Source organism: Spermophilus citellus, assembly GCF_964194105.1.
Source record: "Spermophilus citellus genome assembly, chromosome: 14".
In the NCBI taxonomy this organism is placed as follows: domain Eukaryota; kingdom Metazoa; phylum Chordata; class Mammalia; order Rodentia; family Sciuridae; genus Spermophilus; species Spermophilus citellus.
The window spans coordinates 103,979,698-103,995,177 of NC_138194.1; the positions used below are offsets into that span (position 1 = coordinate 103,979,698).

Below are 15,480 nucleotides of genomic sequence, written 5' to 3' on the forward strand. Positions count from 1 at the left end.
CCATTCTTGTCAGCAGTTTCATTCTTTAAAAGAAGCGAAGGCGAACAGGACAGAGGCAGCCCTTTTACCATGGAGAGCTGCACTCAGGGCTGCCTGCTAGCCCTGCCTGGAGGGTGACATTTCCTGGTGGCAGGTGGCCAGGACACACACTCCATCTGTGCCCTGGCCCCCAGGCCTCCTCTGTGTCCCCGCAGGCTTCATCCTTCCCTCAGCAGGTGCAGCGAGGGCTGTGCTATGGCCAGGCACCCAGCAGGGCCAGCTCTACCCAGGCTGGACAGGGCAGGCTGCTGCCCTGCCCTGGCTGCCCCCCTCCGCACCCCTGTGAGCAGAGAAACACCATCAGATGGGTCAGCACCTACACAGAGGAGTACCTACAGATGACCTGGTGGTCAGTCAGTCAAGCCCTCATCAAGAAAGGGCCCTGAAAGTGTTCGGTAGGTGTGAGCAACACAGCCCCCACAGGCCACCCCTCCCTCCTCACAGAGGCCAGGAGGCTGGCTTCCCCTTTGCAGGGAGAGCTCACCTTGCAGGGGAGGAAAACGAAGCCCAGAGACAGCAAGTCATGATCCCACAGCCAGGACCGAGGGTCCCTCCTGGCTAGACCCTGCTTTGGCCACACCCCTCCAGCTCCGGGGCCTGAGCAGGCTGTGGATCCAGCCTTGGCACACCCTATACTCTTGCAGGACTTGGGGACTATCCTCTGCTCAGCGTGAACAGGGCTCCTGCCCCACTGCCTTGGGCCTGGGCTGCAGGGGATGGTCTCTGGGGTGGAGCCCTCAGGTTTCTATAGGCTGAGGACAGGACCCTGGGTTTCTCTTGCAGGGGGAAATGTAGCAGTGTTCCCCTGCCCCCAGACCCTCCCTGCACCATGCAGGCTCCACAGTTACCCCTTAGGCCACAGGGCCTCCCTCGAAGCTCCCCTCTAGCCAACCCACACCCCCAGAGAGGCATCAGGAACACTCCACAAGTTTCAGTGTTTTATTAACAAAATCTTATAAAAACAATCTGTCTTCGAGGTAAGGTGGCAGGGATTCTGGCCTGGCAGGACTTTCAAGGTGTAGTTTGTGTAGGGGGGAGGCACACCCTCTGAGGTCTCCCCAGGCCCCAGGACCTCCCTGCAGCCTGTGCTGGCCAATGAGTATGAGTTATGGCTTATGTGCAAAAATAAAATCTGTGGGGGCGGGCAGGGGCACAGGGTGGAGGATTCATCAGGTCATCTGCAGAGTTGGTCCCCAGAATCCGGAACCCCAATGGGCAAGGCAGAAAGAGGAACCTCCAAAACTTCAGTCCGGGCTGCTCCAGCTGCAGACATGAGTGGCCCAGGGTCTAGCCTGAGCAAAAGCAGGGCCAGGGCAGAACAGAGAGCCTGGGACAGCCCAGGAGCAAAGGCCTCAGGATCTCCTGGGGCTGGCCTGGGGGCTGCTAGAGGGGCTGGGGCCCTGGCCTCGGGGCTCCTAAAAGGATCTGGCAGGAGGCCATGGCCACACAGCACGCAGGGACTCCCTGCTGGAAGGGCCAGGGTAGTGGACCCTGGCTTTGGCTGCAGTGGCTCTAGGGGCAGGGAGCTGGCAGCCAGCGGGGCGGGCATAGCGGCAGGCCCTGGCCCTCACGCCGGTCCATCCTCACCACCAGCTCTCAGGCCGAGCTGGGGTGCTGCCCAGTGCCAGAACGCCTCCTCTCTGCAGCTGCCCTCTCTCAGCTGCCCTGGGGCTGGCCGCCTCGAGAGAGGGGAAGACAGTGCCAGGCTCAGCAGCAAAGACTCCCAGGCAGTCAGAGACCTGAAGGAGAGAAAGCACAGCCATCAGCAACAGAGCAGTGGGCTCACAGGCAGGACTGGGGGCAGGTTCTTGGGCTAGAGCCCCCAGGGTCCAGGCACAGACTCTCAGCTTTCACAGGGGATGGGTGAGCGCATGCCTGGGCAGGATGGCAGAGGGGCAGTCTGAGGCAGGAAGAATGGGGCTGTTACCTGTTGTGATTCTCCTGGCTCCGAGTGCTGGCTGCTGCCTCAGCCGGATTTGAGGACTTGGCCCCTCTGGGACTGTGTGCCCGCCACAGCTGAGTCACTGAGCAGAGCTCAGACCCTGTGCGTCTGGCATGAATCACTATCTGAGATGAGAAGCACAGGGTCCCGGTGAGCAGGCTGAGCCAGCTCCTCAGCACTGCCTCCCACCCCAGCCCACTCCTGATCCTGGGGGTCTCTCTGCACCCCCACGATGCCATCCCAACCCCATCTTTGCAGCCTCGGAGCCTCAATGGGCTCACTTGGAGAATGAACTGGGCCCTGGACCCTCCCAGCTCTAAGATGCCACAGAGGTGGGGACTCACCTAGGGGCCAGGAGGCGCCAGGATGTCAGGTCTGCTGCTGCTGCTGCTGCTGCATGTGCCACTTAGGTGCTCCCTGAGAAGGGAGTTGTGCTGCCCAAGGCTGGCCGTCTGCCCTGGAGGGCGACGGGAGTGCCAGCTGGCTCTGCAGTGTCTGCCAGGAGTGGGTGGTATGCCAGAAGTTGAGGTTCAGCACTGGTTCTGCCTTGCCTTCTGCCCGGGTGCCCTGTTGAGCGGTCTCTGCCTTCTGGACACTTGGTTTCCTGTGTGCCCAGAAGCACTGGAGCAGAATGAGGAAGCTGGAGATGTTCTACAGTGGCCTGAGTGCAGAGGGTAGGGCTGCCCCCAGGCCCAGGCAGGCAGGCCAGGAAGACAGAGGTGGGGTGACGCAGGAGCCCTGCAGGGGAGGAGCTCCTTGCTGCTCAGGGCTTTGCACACATCTGGGTGGCATGTCTGTGATTAGGGCCTGGAGGCTGAGGGTGCCTGTTGGATGAGGAATGCCCCAGTGGGTATCAGTGCCAGATCAAGTCCTGGTTAGCAAAAGCCACAGCATGGCTGTGGTGGGCAGGCTGGGGGCCCTGGGCTGCCCTCTATTCAGGCTGGGTCCGGTCGCTGGCCACAGACTCGCTGGTGAGGGCGGGAGTGAGGGCCTCTGCTTCGTCCTCAGTGGGCACCTGGGGGCCGGCTGGCTCAACCTCCTGCTCCAGGCCGTCCTGCACCTCCATGCCCCTCTGGATGAGCTGCTCCAGGGTCTTGGGCAGTGGGTGGCGCAGAAAGCGCTTAAGCTTGGGCTGCAGGGTGCCCACCACATACTGGATGATCTCCTCCTCCTCAGCGTCCACGTACAGGGTCTGGTACAGATCCCGCTTGCGCCACAGGAACTGATCCAGTGGCTCACCCTGCTTCTGTGGCAGGTCCAGCTCCCGCTGGATGGCCTCTCGGGACAGGGTGCCCTCGCTGTACTGCAGGAACTCCTTCTTGAACTCCACCCAGTTCTTCACAGAGCCCTGCTTGAACTCCCACCACTTCTTGGCTGGCCCATTCATGTGGTTCTGAATCTGGGACAGCCAGTACTCCTCAGAGCCACCCACCTGCCGCAGGTATTCTTCCAGGTGGCTCAGGAACTCCCGTGGGTCCTCGAAGATCTGAGTGTCCACACCTGGGCTTGGCTGCCCGTCCTCTCCAGGCCCCCAGGGCTGATACTGCTGGGCTTCAGCTGGTTCTTGACCCGGCAGCTCACCAGCAGCGGGTGGCGGAGTGATGGCATAGGGGCTGACCGTGTAGTCGTAGCCATCAGTCTCCTGGCAGTAGCTCTCAGGACCCCCCACGCCCACGGAGACCGTGTGGCGGGCTGGACCGTCGCCCACCGGGTACTTGCCGCCCATGGACTCCAGGCGGTCGGCCCACTTCTCCAGTCTGTAGAAGACCTCCCGCCACACATGCATCTCGCGCTTGACCCAGCGCTCCAGGTTGGCGATGGTCTCCTGGCAGCGGTACAGGCAGGCCTTGATGGACTTCTTCCAGCGCTGCGAGTCGCTCGTGGGCACGTAGCCGTCCAGGTTGTTCTCCAGCTTGCCCACCGACCTGTGCAGCCCCTTCAGCTCGCGCTCTACCTGCTTGGACACCTCGGTCAGCAGGTGCCGATGGGTCCTCCGCACGTGCTCCAGCATCTCGGCGCGGCACTTACCGATCTGCAGGATCACGTTGGGCTTGGCCGCCGGCCCGCCCCGCGGCCCAGGGTAGGCGTGGAGGCCGCCGCTCGTCATGTGGTCCAGCTCCATCTGCTCGCAGGTGGCCGCGCTCCGGACCGGTTACGAACTACTCTGGGACAGGCGCGGTGAGAGCGCAGGGAGCCGGCGGCGGCGGCGGGGCGCGGGGCGCGGGGCGGCTTGCGGAGCGGCGGGAGCCCGGGTGCGGGAGCCGCGGTGCTGCGGCAGGTGCGGCAGGTACGGCAGGTACCTTGCGGCAGAGGCTGAGAGAGGACGCAGCGCCCGTGCTCTGCGCCGAGCGGCTGCCGCGGGCTCTTTATGCTGCCCGCGGCCCGTGGGCGGCCCCTGCCGAGCCCGGCTCCCATTGGCTCAGCCGCAGGCTCCCGCCAGCGTCCCGCCCGCGCCCGCCGCCGCAGGCCCCGCCTCTCCCGCGCCCACTCGCACCTCCCGGGCGGGCGCCGAGCGAGGACCCGCCCTCTGCACGCTCCGGGTGACTAATCCGCTCCCCTGCGCACCTCCCACCCGAGACGCAGGCTCCTTCACCCTGCGGGCACTCGGGGGATGCGCTGGGGACCAGCGAGTCCCCGCGCCCTAGCCAGCGCTGGGCCATGAGGGTGGGCAGGACCAGGTTGTTTACCCGCTACGACCGCCCAAGGTCTCAGAATATCTTACCTAAAAGCAGCAGGGCCTGCTGGACGCTGCCCTTCTAGATCCTCGCTGCCCCTGCCCCTGCTCATCGCGGCTTTGCAGTATGAGCAACAGGAAGAGCCCTGCAGGATACTTTCCCTGGGAGCCCCCCCCCCCCCGCCTCACCTGCGGGTTCAGTGGTATACACACACACACACACACACACACACACACACATACACACACTCCTGTCCGTCCCTGCCCCCACTTCCTTGAGTCCAGGTGCTGGCCTGGTCCTCCCAGCTCTGTGTGAGACATTCACCCAGGCAGTCTGCTTGGGCACCAGTTGTGTGACACCCAGCAGTGTGGCCATGGTTGAACAGGACTGCACAGTGCCCGCAGCCAGGTCTTTGGTGCAGCCGCAGATTTTACTTGGGCCTCCAGGTGATCTGGAAGTTGCTACCTGGGGATAAGGGATGAGGGTTGGAAGAGATGCGGGGTCATTCAGCCTCCCAAAGTGCTGACCCCAAAGCCCCAAGTCACAGCCATAACCTGTCCAGAAGCTGCAAGACTGAGGATGGAACAGGAGGAGGGGCAGAGAGGAGGGGCAGGGAGGAGGGGCAGGGATGCTGGCAGCACAGAGATGCAGAGGAAAGCAAGAACCATATAAGGAATGGGGCTCCGGAAGCTGCGATTCCCTCGGGAGGGAGGCCCCTTCCGCTTCCCTGGCAACCGCAGTGCCGTGGGGGAGGGACATCCTTTCTGGATTACTCCAATGCAGGATGGGTTAGTGTGGTTCTCACAGCCTCTGATGTTACCTAGAAGCAGGTGACACACTAATACCCCCTCAGAGAGCCACAGATGCTTAGTGACAACCAGGATACCTTATCCCCCGCTGCTACTCCCTCCCCTCTCTCAGACTCATGCACTATACACTCATGCCCCCCACTCAGAAACCCCCAGCATTTGCCCCCACTCAGCACCCACGTACACACTCATGCCCCCCACTCAGAGCCCCACTTACACACTCATGCCCCCCACTCAGCACCCATGTATACACTCATGCCCCCCACTCAGAGCCCCGTACACGCTCATGCCCCACGCTGTCTTGCTCACACACTGGCTGCAATCTCCATGCCTTGCCTGAACCCACTGCCCCCATCCCCTGTCTCTGGAGCCTCAGCCCCCCTCACAGCCAGCCTTCTCCTCCTTTCCCCCCTGGGCGTCCGCCCCTGAGGGGAATGTCTTTCTGGCAAAAAAAAAACTCCCCAAAAATGGCTCTCCTGGCATTTCTAATTAAAGGCAAGTGGGCGGGCAGAGAAGGGAGGGCGGAGGGGCACCTCCGAGCTGGGAGGGAGAGCAGGCAGAGAAGCTGCGAGAACAGGGACCCTGAGTCTTCACACCGAGGATTCCCAGAGTAGGAGGCCACAGGTCCTGTGCCTGACCCTGAGATGTCTGGTCTGGGCAGGGGTCCCCAAGGGGACCAAAGGACTGTGTCGATGGGTTGGGCTGATGAATCAGCTGGACACAGACCGGTCCTGTGTTTCTGAGCGTGGGAGCCAGTGCTTCAGTGACCAGGGCTAGCCCTCCATGTTTAAAAGCCTGACCATGTGGCCCTGGGTGGATGGCTCTCAGGCCTCTAGCCCCCAGAGGTCTCCAGCTCCCCTCTCTACTCTGAGCCTAGGTCAAAGCCAAAGACAGGCTTCCCAGAGTGGGAGGTTGGGGTGAGGGAGCAAAGATTGGGATGGCCATAGGCATGGAGCCCTGCGGTGCTGGTCTGGAAGGCCAGTCCCCCGGGGACCAGGCCTGGACAGGGAAGGCAGTGCCCCAGGTGGCCCAGGGAGGATGCTGCGTGTTCAGATGCATGGCACTCACACCCCTCCCCTGACCACTGAAGAGCTGGACAGGTGGCCCCAGGCAGACCTTGTGGGTGGAGTGCATACTCTGGTCAGTACAGCACAAGGACAAAAGCTGGTGGCAAAGGAGTCCCCGCCCCCTCACCATGTCTGCAGAAGCTCTGAACTGCAGGTCCTGCAGTGACAGGTGACAGGTGACAGGCAATAGCAGCTGCTCTGGGAACACTTAATCGCTGCCCAATTATCGCCCCAGAAGCCTTCAGCAAACTCCCGCTGGATCCTGGGGCTCTATTCTTCTGCCTCTGGGCATGGGCCTTCTGTCACAGGGCCTGCACTCCCACAGCTGTCCACCCCCAAGAGGGCAGGGCACCAAATGCTGACCCCCAGCCCCAGAAGGCCTGGGAGGGGACTGGGGGACCTTCACTCCCAGAGCCAAAGTGGGCTGTTTCTTCAGGTCTAGTCTGAAGAAGGAGGTGCCCCAGGGGAGGGGAGAGGTCGAGGGAGTGGCCACAGAGGGACTGCGCAGCACTAGGATCTAGGTGCCCCTGGCTCAAGCTACTCTCCCCTCCTGCCCCCGGGCTCCAGGTGCCTAGCACCAAGCTCTAACCCTGTGACGCTGACGTGCCTCTTTAAGATGGACTCCCTCTCTCTGCAGAGCTCACCCCCCAGTGTCTGGCCTCTCTAACCCCCCTCCAGAGCCCCCTCCCCTCCTGAGTCTGCTGGGTGACATGCTTTCTGATAGGACTCACACCTGCCCCCAGGGTCCCCACAGCCTGGGCCCCCAGAGGGACTCCTATCTCCTGCATCTCCCCCACTCCCCAGGGCACACGCTCCTCAGGCTGCTCCTAGCCCCGGGTAGGGCTGCCCAGCTGTTCCTCCCTGACTCCAAGGAAGGTGTTTCCCTGACAGGCTGTGGCCTGGACACAACCTGGCCAGCCCCAAGTCCAGCCTGCTCCTCCTGTTGACCCTGCTGTGGAGCAGCCGAGGGTGTGAAGACACTCCGTGAGGGCACCCGCACATGTGTGCCTCTCATGCCCGTGTTCACAGGAGTGTACGCTCAGCCTGTGCGCAGGCAGGCTGACCATGTGTGCACGCACATGTATACGCTCATACTTGTATGTGTACAAACAGGAACTCCCCGATCAACTGCCTTGTGCTCCAGAGCCCCTGTTGCCCCCTTTGGCCTGGGTTGTAGCCCCCCAACCCAGTGCTCATCAAGCAGGAGGCCAGGGAAGTGAGGTGATCTGTCTATGCCAGATGATGGCAGTGGTCCTGACACTTGGTGTGAGGGGTGCACAGGGCTGGGCATGCAGGCTTCCTGCCCTTGGTCTGGCTGAACTTCTTGTCCAGCCCCCATGTCCAGGCTCCCTAGTCCTACTGCCCTGCAGGGTCAGGTGAGGTGGCCTCATTCTACTGCCGACCACTGCCCAGTGGGGATGGGAGAAAAGGGCAGGCTGACCCTGTGCCCCCCGAGAACCCTTCCAAGCCCAGGGTCCTGGCCCAGATCTGGAGACGGTCTCCAGGCCACTGCTTCAAGCCAGGTGTCCCTTACTGTCCTGCCCAGGGGTCCCAACTGCAAGGCCTGCTGGCCTTGGCCCACAACCTGCCCCCAGCCCCCGCCCTTCCTTCTCAGCACAGGGCAGGGCTTCCCAAGGTTCTATGTCTGGGGTCAGGAGTGCATCTTGGAGCCGGGAGTGGGCCTGACCCAGACCAGGCACCTGGCCAGAGTCTGAGGAACTGAGAAAGGCACCTTCTCCCTCCCTTTCTAGTCAGAGGACTTGGCAGGTGCTCACCTGAGCCCAGCCTTTCCCTCTGTAGAAGGGGTCAGAGTGCCAGGGCTAGGTGTCCAGTAAGGCTGCAGGACACAGGGAGCTGCCCGGAAAGCCAGGGATCCCCTGCCTCCTGCCAGGAGCCCCCTTCAGAATGTCACCCCTGGAACAGAGGCGGGGAGGTGGCTCACCTGGCTCTTCAGGGGAGGGCCCTGGGTACATCCTGCCTACTGCCTCTGCCCACCTGGCGTTGGTACTGACCCGGGGGCGGGGGGGTCACTGCAGAAGACCTCCCACAGCCCCGCACAGAAGCCCCCTGCCATCTCTGTGGCCAGCCTGGGCTGCAGGAGTGGGGGCGGGGGAGGCCAGGCCCAGGGACCGAGGGGTGAGGGTCCAGACCCCACCAAGGGCCTGGGCTGAGACTGGGAGAAGAGACCAAGGAAGGAAGAGAGGTGGAGGTGGGGAAAGGGGAGGCAGAGAAAGATCCAGAAAAGTGGCTGTTCTCACTAATTCCTCATGAAGACTGCCTTAACTGTTTTCACAGAGGTCCTAAGAGGTGGGGGACCTGCCCCATCGGAACTGGCAAGTGGCTAAGGTGGGCCTTCCAGGTGCGGGGACAACAGGAGGCCTCCAGCACCCCAGCCAGCCCCACCTCCCGGAGCTGCGGGAACATTTTCTCTCTGCCCCCTTCCTTCCTTCCTCTTCCGTCTGGCAGGCTGTGTGCCGCATCCCTGTCCCCGGAACAGGCAGCCTGTGCATTCCAGGCCCCCACACACCAGACCCTCCTCCTTCCTGCCGCCTGCCTCGGCGCCTCCCGTCCAGCCTCCGAGGGAAGAGTGGTATTTTTCCACTGATCCTGCGCAGCCCTGCGGCAACCAGTGCCCCTGGCATCCCAGTGAGCCCAGAGGCCCAGGGAGCCCCGCTGGCCACCCCTGCTGGCCGGTTGGGCAATGGGCTGGTGCAGCTGTCCTCAAAGGAGCTGCTCCCACCCACTACCCAATTTTCATTCAAAAGGGAAAATGGAGGGGGCCCTGAGAGGAGGAGGGGGCCAGAGTCAGGGTGGGAGGGGCAGGGGACACAGACACATCCCAGGGCCACTTTCACTGGGGACCTTGGGTAGCTCTCCTCAGCCCTCACCCTTCCCTGGCCTAAGGGGCCCTACCAGGGGCCCTCCCCTGTGCTGCCAGCAGGACCACTCTCCTCTGCCCCATCAGCACCAGCAGGTGGCCCTGCTCTAAGCATCCGAGCTCTCCCAAGGACACTTGTGGGTGCTCGCTTCCTGGGGTCTTCTGCCGGGAAGTCGGCCAGCCCTCTGGCTGGCAGTGCCCAGGCTGGGAGGAGGGAGAAGGGGCCCTGGCCTCGCAGGTGGGCGAGGAGGGGACGAGGGGAGATGGCCCCTCAGCAGAGCCAGCCCCTCCGGCTGGCGAGTGTCAGGGGTAGTATAGACTCCTCTTGCCCTGGGCCTCCCTCTCCTCCTCCGCATGCTGCTCCAAAGGGCTGCCTGGCCCTTCTCAGTGTGGGCGGTGCAGTGGGGTGAGGAGCCGGGGCTGCACATGTTCCCCACACTGGGCTGGCCCCTCCTCCCTGCTTCCCACCACCCCTTGTTCAGTTGACACACACAGGCCCAGTGGCTGTCCCTCAGTGTCACTGCCTCCAGGAAGGCCCCTGGGCAGCAGCACTGTTGGGCCCTCCTTGTGCCTCACCCTCCCTGTGTGCACCTCCTGGGAGCCCAGGGCCTGATGCTGTCTGTGTGCATGGGTCCACGGGTGTGCCCGGGGGTGCCCTTCTGCCCTCCAGTTGGACCTCCTCAGGCACACCTACTGCCTGCCGGCCCTGGGCTGGCTCTGGCCTTCAGGGTCTGCATGTCAGAAATGCTCCTGCCCATGAGGTAAGGGGAAATGGCCCAGGGGCAGGGGACGCTGCTGGCCAGGGGAGAGCAGGGTGGCTGCCGGGTCCTGTCCATCGGGGCTGATGCTGAAGAGCAGAGGAGACCAGAGAGAGGGGCACAACTGCAGGACCCACCTCATCTGGGCCAGATGAAGGCCTTGAGCCAGGACCTGAGACACTGTGACCTGGGAAGAAGGGCACAGGGAGGGACCGGCAGATGGGGAGTTGCTTCAGGGTCAATACTCCAGTTGAATTAGCTGCCTCCAGTCATGGGGAGTAGGCTGAGAGGGTCAGAGACGAGGGGACACTAGGATCCCCAATGTCCAGGTGGCTAGTGCTGAGCGGGGGAGCCTCAGCAGGGCTGCCTGATGGGCAGGGCCTGAGGAGGACTCATCAGAAGCCACTGGCTGGGGGCAGGTCTGGTAGGCAGGGGGTTGGAGCCAGGTGGCCACCCCATTCCTGCCCTACTGGGCCCCCAGCCAGGCTGATGCCCACCCCGCCGCCTCCTGGGATGCCCACCCAGCCTGGATCGTGCTGCAGGAATCCCGAGGTGGGGGTTTCGCCGCCAGCTGGCCTGTGTGGACGCCCCCGGAGCTGGGGGTTTGGGATGCCCGTGCCAGGAAGGGAGGTGGCATCCTGGGCAGCCCACCGCCCCCACCCTGGCGACTGCCCTTCCCGCTGTTCTCGGCATCTCCATCTAAATACCTCCCCGCCAGCGGCATCAGCTGCTCACTTCCGGAGCCATAAAAGGAGAGCGGCTGAGAATAGCGGCTGTGACGCAGCAAGGAGCTCCCCACGCAGGCAGGCTCTGCGCCACCTGTCAGCCGCCGCTGCTGGGGCTGCCCTAAAGAGACCCCTTCCTGCCGTGCCCACCGGCAGTGGAAGGCCAGAGTCCCAGGCTGAGGCCAGAAGCCGTCCCCTGCCCTTGCCGCTGGCAGCTGTGTGGCCACAGCAGCAGGTCCCTGCTCCTGAACCTCCACAGCTATCCACCAGCACCCCAAAGTCAGGCCCAGGAAGGCCTCGGCCATCACAGGAGGAGTGGCTGTCCCAGGCAGCTTCCCACAAGCTGAGGGACCCAGGCTCTGCCCTGAGGTGATGTGGAGCCAACAGGTGGGGACAGCCACAGCCTCCTAAGCACCTAGAAGGTGCCAGGAGTGGACATATCCAGACTTCCTTGTGGGTGCCACCATAGGAGGGGCCCCTCTGCAGTGTGCTGGGCAAGGCTGGGGGCCCGTGGTGGAACAGCACCCCATCCCTGTGCCCACTGGCCCTAGAGCAATGTACCCTCCAGGGAGCCTGAGGTGGGTGGGAAGATCAGGGGGTATCAGCACCACCCAGGCCACTGAGTTGCTCTCCCTACCTCACCCAGTGTGATCAGACCTCCTAGTACCCTCAGGCTGTCCCCAGGGCTCATTGCCAGCCACAGACGGTGATGGCAGGAGCTAGTAAGGGCTCTTGTCCTCCTCTGGTCTGTGATGCCTCATTACCAGGCCCAGGCAAGGCCTGGGGAGATCCAGGAAACTTCTAGCAGAAGCCAGACAGCCCCAGACACAGCCCCACCCTGGGGAGTCAGGCCTCCCATGCTTGGGGCAGAGGATATCAGGAAAGAGGAGGCTGGATGGCAGCCGGACCAGTGGGCAATGGGGTCCTTGGGCCCAGGCACTACCACCCTCCCAGGGAGGAGCAGAGGAATGCCCCTCTGAGCATGCCCAGGCCAGAGATGGAGACCCCAGGTGACCAGCTCGGAGCAGCCTCATTAGCTGTGTGATTTAGCCCACGCCACCCTGGCTCCAGGAGCCACTCTCCTCCAGCAGGAGGAGCAAATGGAGGACCGACCCTGGGTTTACAGCCAAGCCACCACCCCCCCAAGGAAACCTCACGCCAAGGGAATCTTTTCCCAAATCAACATAAAATGCCATCTTAGGACAGATGAGCCTGGGCCTGAGGGAGGGAGGAGGAGGTGTCTGCAGCCTCCCCAGCAGGACTGTGTGCTCCAGGTGCTGCTGCGGGGGTTGAGAGTCTAAGAAGAAATGCCCCCCCCCCCTACAATCCACTGCTTTCTCCTGAATGGCTCAGGTGCTGGCAGAATGGTGAGCGTCCTGTGTGTGACCTACCACAGGCCAGCCCACCGCCACAGTCATCTCCATCAACACCACCATCACAAGCACCGCCAGTCTTCACCAGGCCCACAGCTACAGCACCTCGCCATGCCACCATGATCCTCACCACCGTCACTCCGCACACCATCACCATCACAGTCCCCTCCTCCCATCCCACCAACCCCAACACCACGCCCATCACTAGAAGGACCACCTCACCTCCACCCGACCTCCAAGCCTCCAGAACTTGAGCTCTGCATGCCCCACTGCCAACAGCATCACCACTAACACCATTACCACCACCTCACCGGCAGCAACCCAGTGACCACCATCTCCACCCATGGTCACTGTGACTCATTCCCATCATGGCAGCCATCACCGCCTTGACCTCCTCCATTGACATCATGATCACCATACCACCAACACTGCCGGTCACCTCCATCCCTAGCCTCACCACCTCTCTCTACCACCCTCAGCATCCCACCTTTCACCCAGCGGCCCCATCACCGCCCGTAAAACCACCACTTCAACACGGTCACCCCACCCACGACCTCCCGTCACCCCACCACGCCCATCATCCACATCTCCATTGACATTGCCATCGCCCATCACTGCCACCACTTTTATTGTCAACGTGACACCTGGACACCAGGTTGCCCCTGGCTGCCAGTGGGCTTCACCAGTGAAGAGCGAGGGCTTCTGGAGGCAGCCCTGTGTGGGACCCCCAGGAGCTGTGAGCTGTGGGCAAGGTGTTAAGCTTTCCTAGCTGGTGGGAAGGAGAGGGTATTCCAACCCAGACCTTTCACCTGTGATGTGACAACTTTTGGAATGACATGCCGGTCCCCTGGCCTCCAGGACTTAGGCTCTCTCCTAGGGATGCATGATGGTGGGATGATAGCTGGGCTGGGCGGATGGTCAGGAGGATGCCCTGTCATCAAGTGTCTGGAAGATTCCACGTGGTGCCAGGATCAGGCGAAGCTGCAGCTCCCAGGCTCAGGGCTGACATGGAGGACACGGTCACTTTCTAAAGCCTTTTGAGTGTGCTCTTATAGGAGCATGGCTCCCAGCCCATTTCTGCGAATGGGCTGGGGACACATTCTGTCACTGAGGAAGAAAGATGGGACTGTCTTCTGCTGCGGGTGCCAGAGCTCAGGGGTCTGGTGAGTCTTGAAGCGTTTGCTCACCTTCCCATTTTGTGCTCTGACGCCGACCTTCAGTCCTCTCAGCTCAACAGTGGAGCCGCCACTAGAGCTGTCACAACCAGGGTGACAGGGCGCCCGCTGGGAGCACGGCGGGGGTCAGATGGGCAGTGCCTGCGCTGAGTGCTCACTGAGCTCAGCCGCCTGGGGGGGCTGCACTGGCCTTGGCCCCCCACCCCCTCCCTCAGCGCGAGGCAGGCGTGCAGTGCTGGCACAGTGACAGGAGGACATGGGGAGGGCCACTGACCGGTCCCCATGTGCAGGATACCCTCTGACTCTAAGAAGTCCCCATCCTGGGCTCCCACATATGCTGGCACCCTCCAGAACTCATCCTGCCACAAGGCCCTTATCTGTCCTGCCTGAGTGACAGGTGTGGGAGAGGCTGGGTGGCCCTACGACCCCCTCTAGAGGTGGCAGTTGGTGTCCTTGTACCCATGGGAGCGGTAACATCTGCTCCCCCCCAAGGCTGCTTCACTCACTCGTGCCCAACAGGGAGCCAGGGGCATAGGGTCCACCTCCCAGGAGGGCAAAAGAGCCTGGGATGCCAGGGCCAGTGGGTGGCGGCAGCCGCTCAGCCTCATGAAGTCCCTGCCTGTCAAGCCTCCAAGGACAGTGCTTTCCTGTCCTTTTTGTTTCTAATTAAAAAGAACTAGTCAGCAGAGTGACACGTTTGCGGGAGAGCCAAGTGACACTGCTGCCCTGCTTTATTAATAAAACGAGAGGGGGACAGGTTCCCACGCTGCTGGAGCCTGGCGCAGAACCTCGTCTTGGAGCAGGGCGGCTCAGAAGCCCGGAAACTTCCTGATTACCTAGCTCCGCCTTAGACTCCTCTGGCCCTCCCCTCCGCCCACCCTCGATTTCCCATCACTACTGGACCAGACAGAAGAGAAGGAGCCCAGTGTGGGCATCCCCCCCCGCGCCCCCCCCATTACAGGGGAAGGCAGGATGGGAGGGGCCCAACTGGGCCCAGGACCCAGCACCCAGGAGTGGGATGCCCAGCCAGGGAGGGGTCTGCCACACAAGGGAGGCTCACCCAGGTCTAGGCAGGACCCAGCTGTGGCTCACCCTGTCACTTTCCCTCTGGCCTCGGTTTCCTCAATCAGGGGAGCACTGACCCAGGTGCCTTCACTCCCCCTCCTGGCCAGGGTGGGACCAGAGGACAGTGGGACACACAGGGGTGGGGCTGGGGTCCCTGCTCCACCCAACTCTACAGAGAAGGCAAAGCCTGCAGGAGACCACAGAGAGAAACTGCAGCAGCCGAGGGTGCTGCTGGCCCTCAGGCTTCCTCTCTTTCTGGGCAGAAGGCGAGGGGCCTTACCCAGCCCCCATTTCCCTACCAGGCCACACCTGCTCCAGGCACTTGGGGGGAAGATATGCCTGGATTCATGAAGAGTCAGTTCTGGGAAGAACCCAGTCTCCTCAGGATCTCCAGTCCTGACAACACCATCATCATCCTTACCACTACTGTGGTACTCCCTTGGCCAGCACCTCATCACCTCCACCAAGACCAACGCCAGCCCTGGCACTAGTACTTTCAATACTTCCCCCAACCCTCACCTTTGACACCTCCATGATTATTTCTATCATCTACCCTATCGTCATCGCCACCATCAACACCATCACTGCCAACATCAACACCACCATCACCATCAAAGCCATCATTATCACCATCACCATCACCATCATCACCATTACCACCCCATCCCCATCACCATTGCAATGGTTAATTTGAACTGTCAACTTGATTGGATTAAGAGGCTCATGGGTGTGTCAATGAGGGTGTGTCTAGGAATGATTAGAATGTGGGGTAGCCAATTGAAATGGAGACCCTCCCTAAGTGTGGGCAGCACCGTCCAATAGGATGACGGCTTGGATGGTATAAAGTTGGAAGAACAAGGAAGCAGCAGATGCAAGCTCCATTCTTCTTGAACAGGTTCTTCATTGCTACTGTGATTGTCTGAGGATATTGGACTCTCGCTTCTTCCCTCTTCCTAAGCAGGTTCTCCAGAAGC

General features: G+C 62.0%; 1 protein-coding gene across 1 annotated transcript; it reads right to left on the reverse strand.

The window, feature by feature from the left end:
• Positions 1 to 1,004: 1,004 nt before the first annotated feature.
• ARC (activity regulated cytoskeleton associated protein) lies at positions 1,005 to 4,787 on the reverse strand. Its single transcript, XM_081266528.1, has 3 exons — positions 2,326 to 4,787; positions 1,967 to 2,106; positions 1,005 to 1,778 (listed from the first exon to the last, which is right to left on the reverse strand). Exon 1 carries the CDS (start codon positions 4,101 to 4,103, stop codon positions 2,913 to 2,915), a length of 1,191 nt encoding a protein of 396 aa, XP_081122654.1. The 5' UTR covers positions 4,104 to 4,787; the 3' UTR covers positions 1,005 to 1,778; positions 1,967 to 2,106; positions 2,326 to 2,912.
• Between the last annotated feature and the right edge of the window lie 10,693 nt (positions 4,788 to 15,480).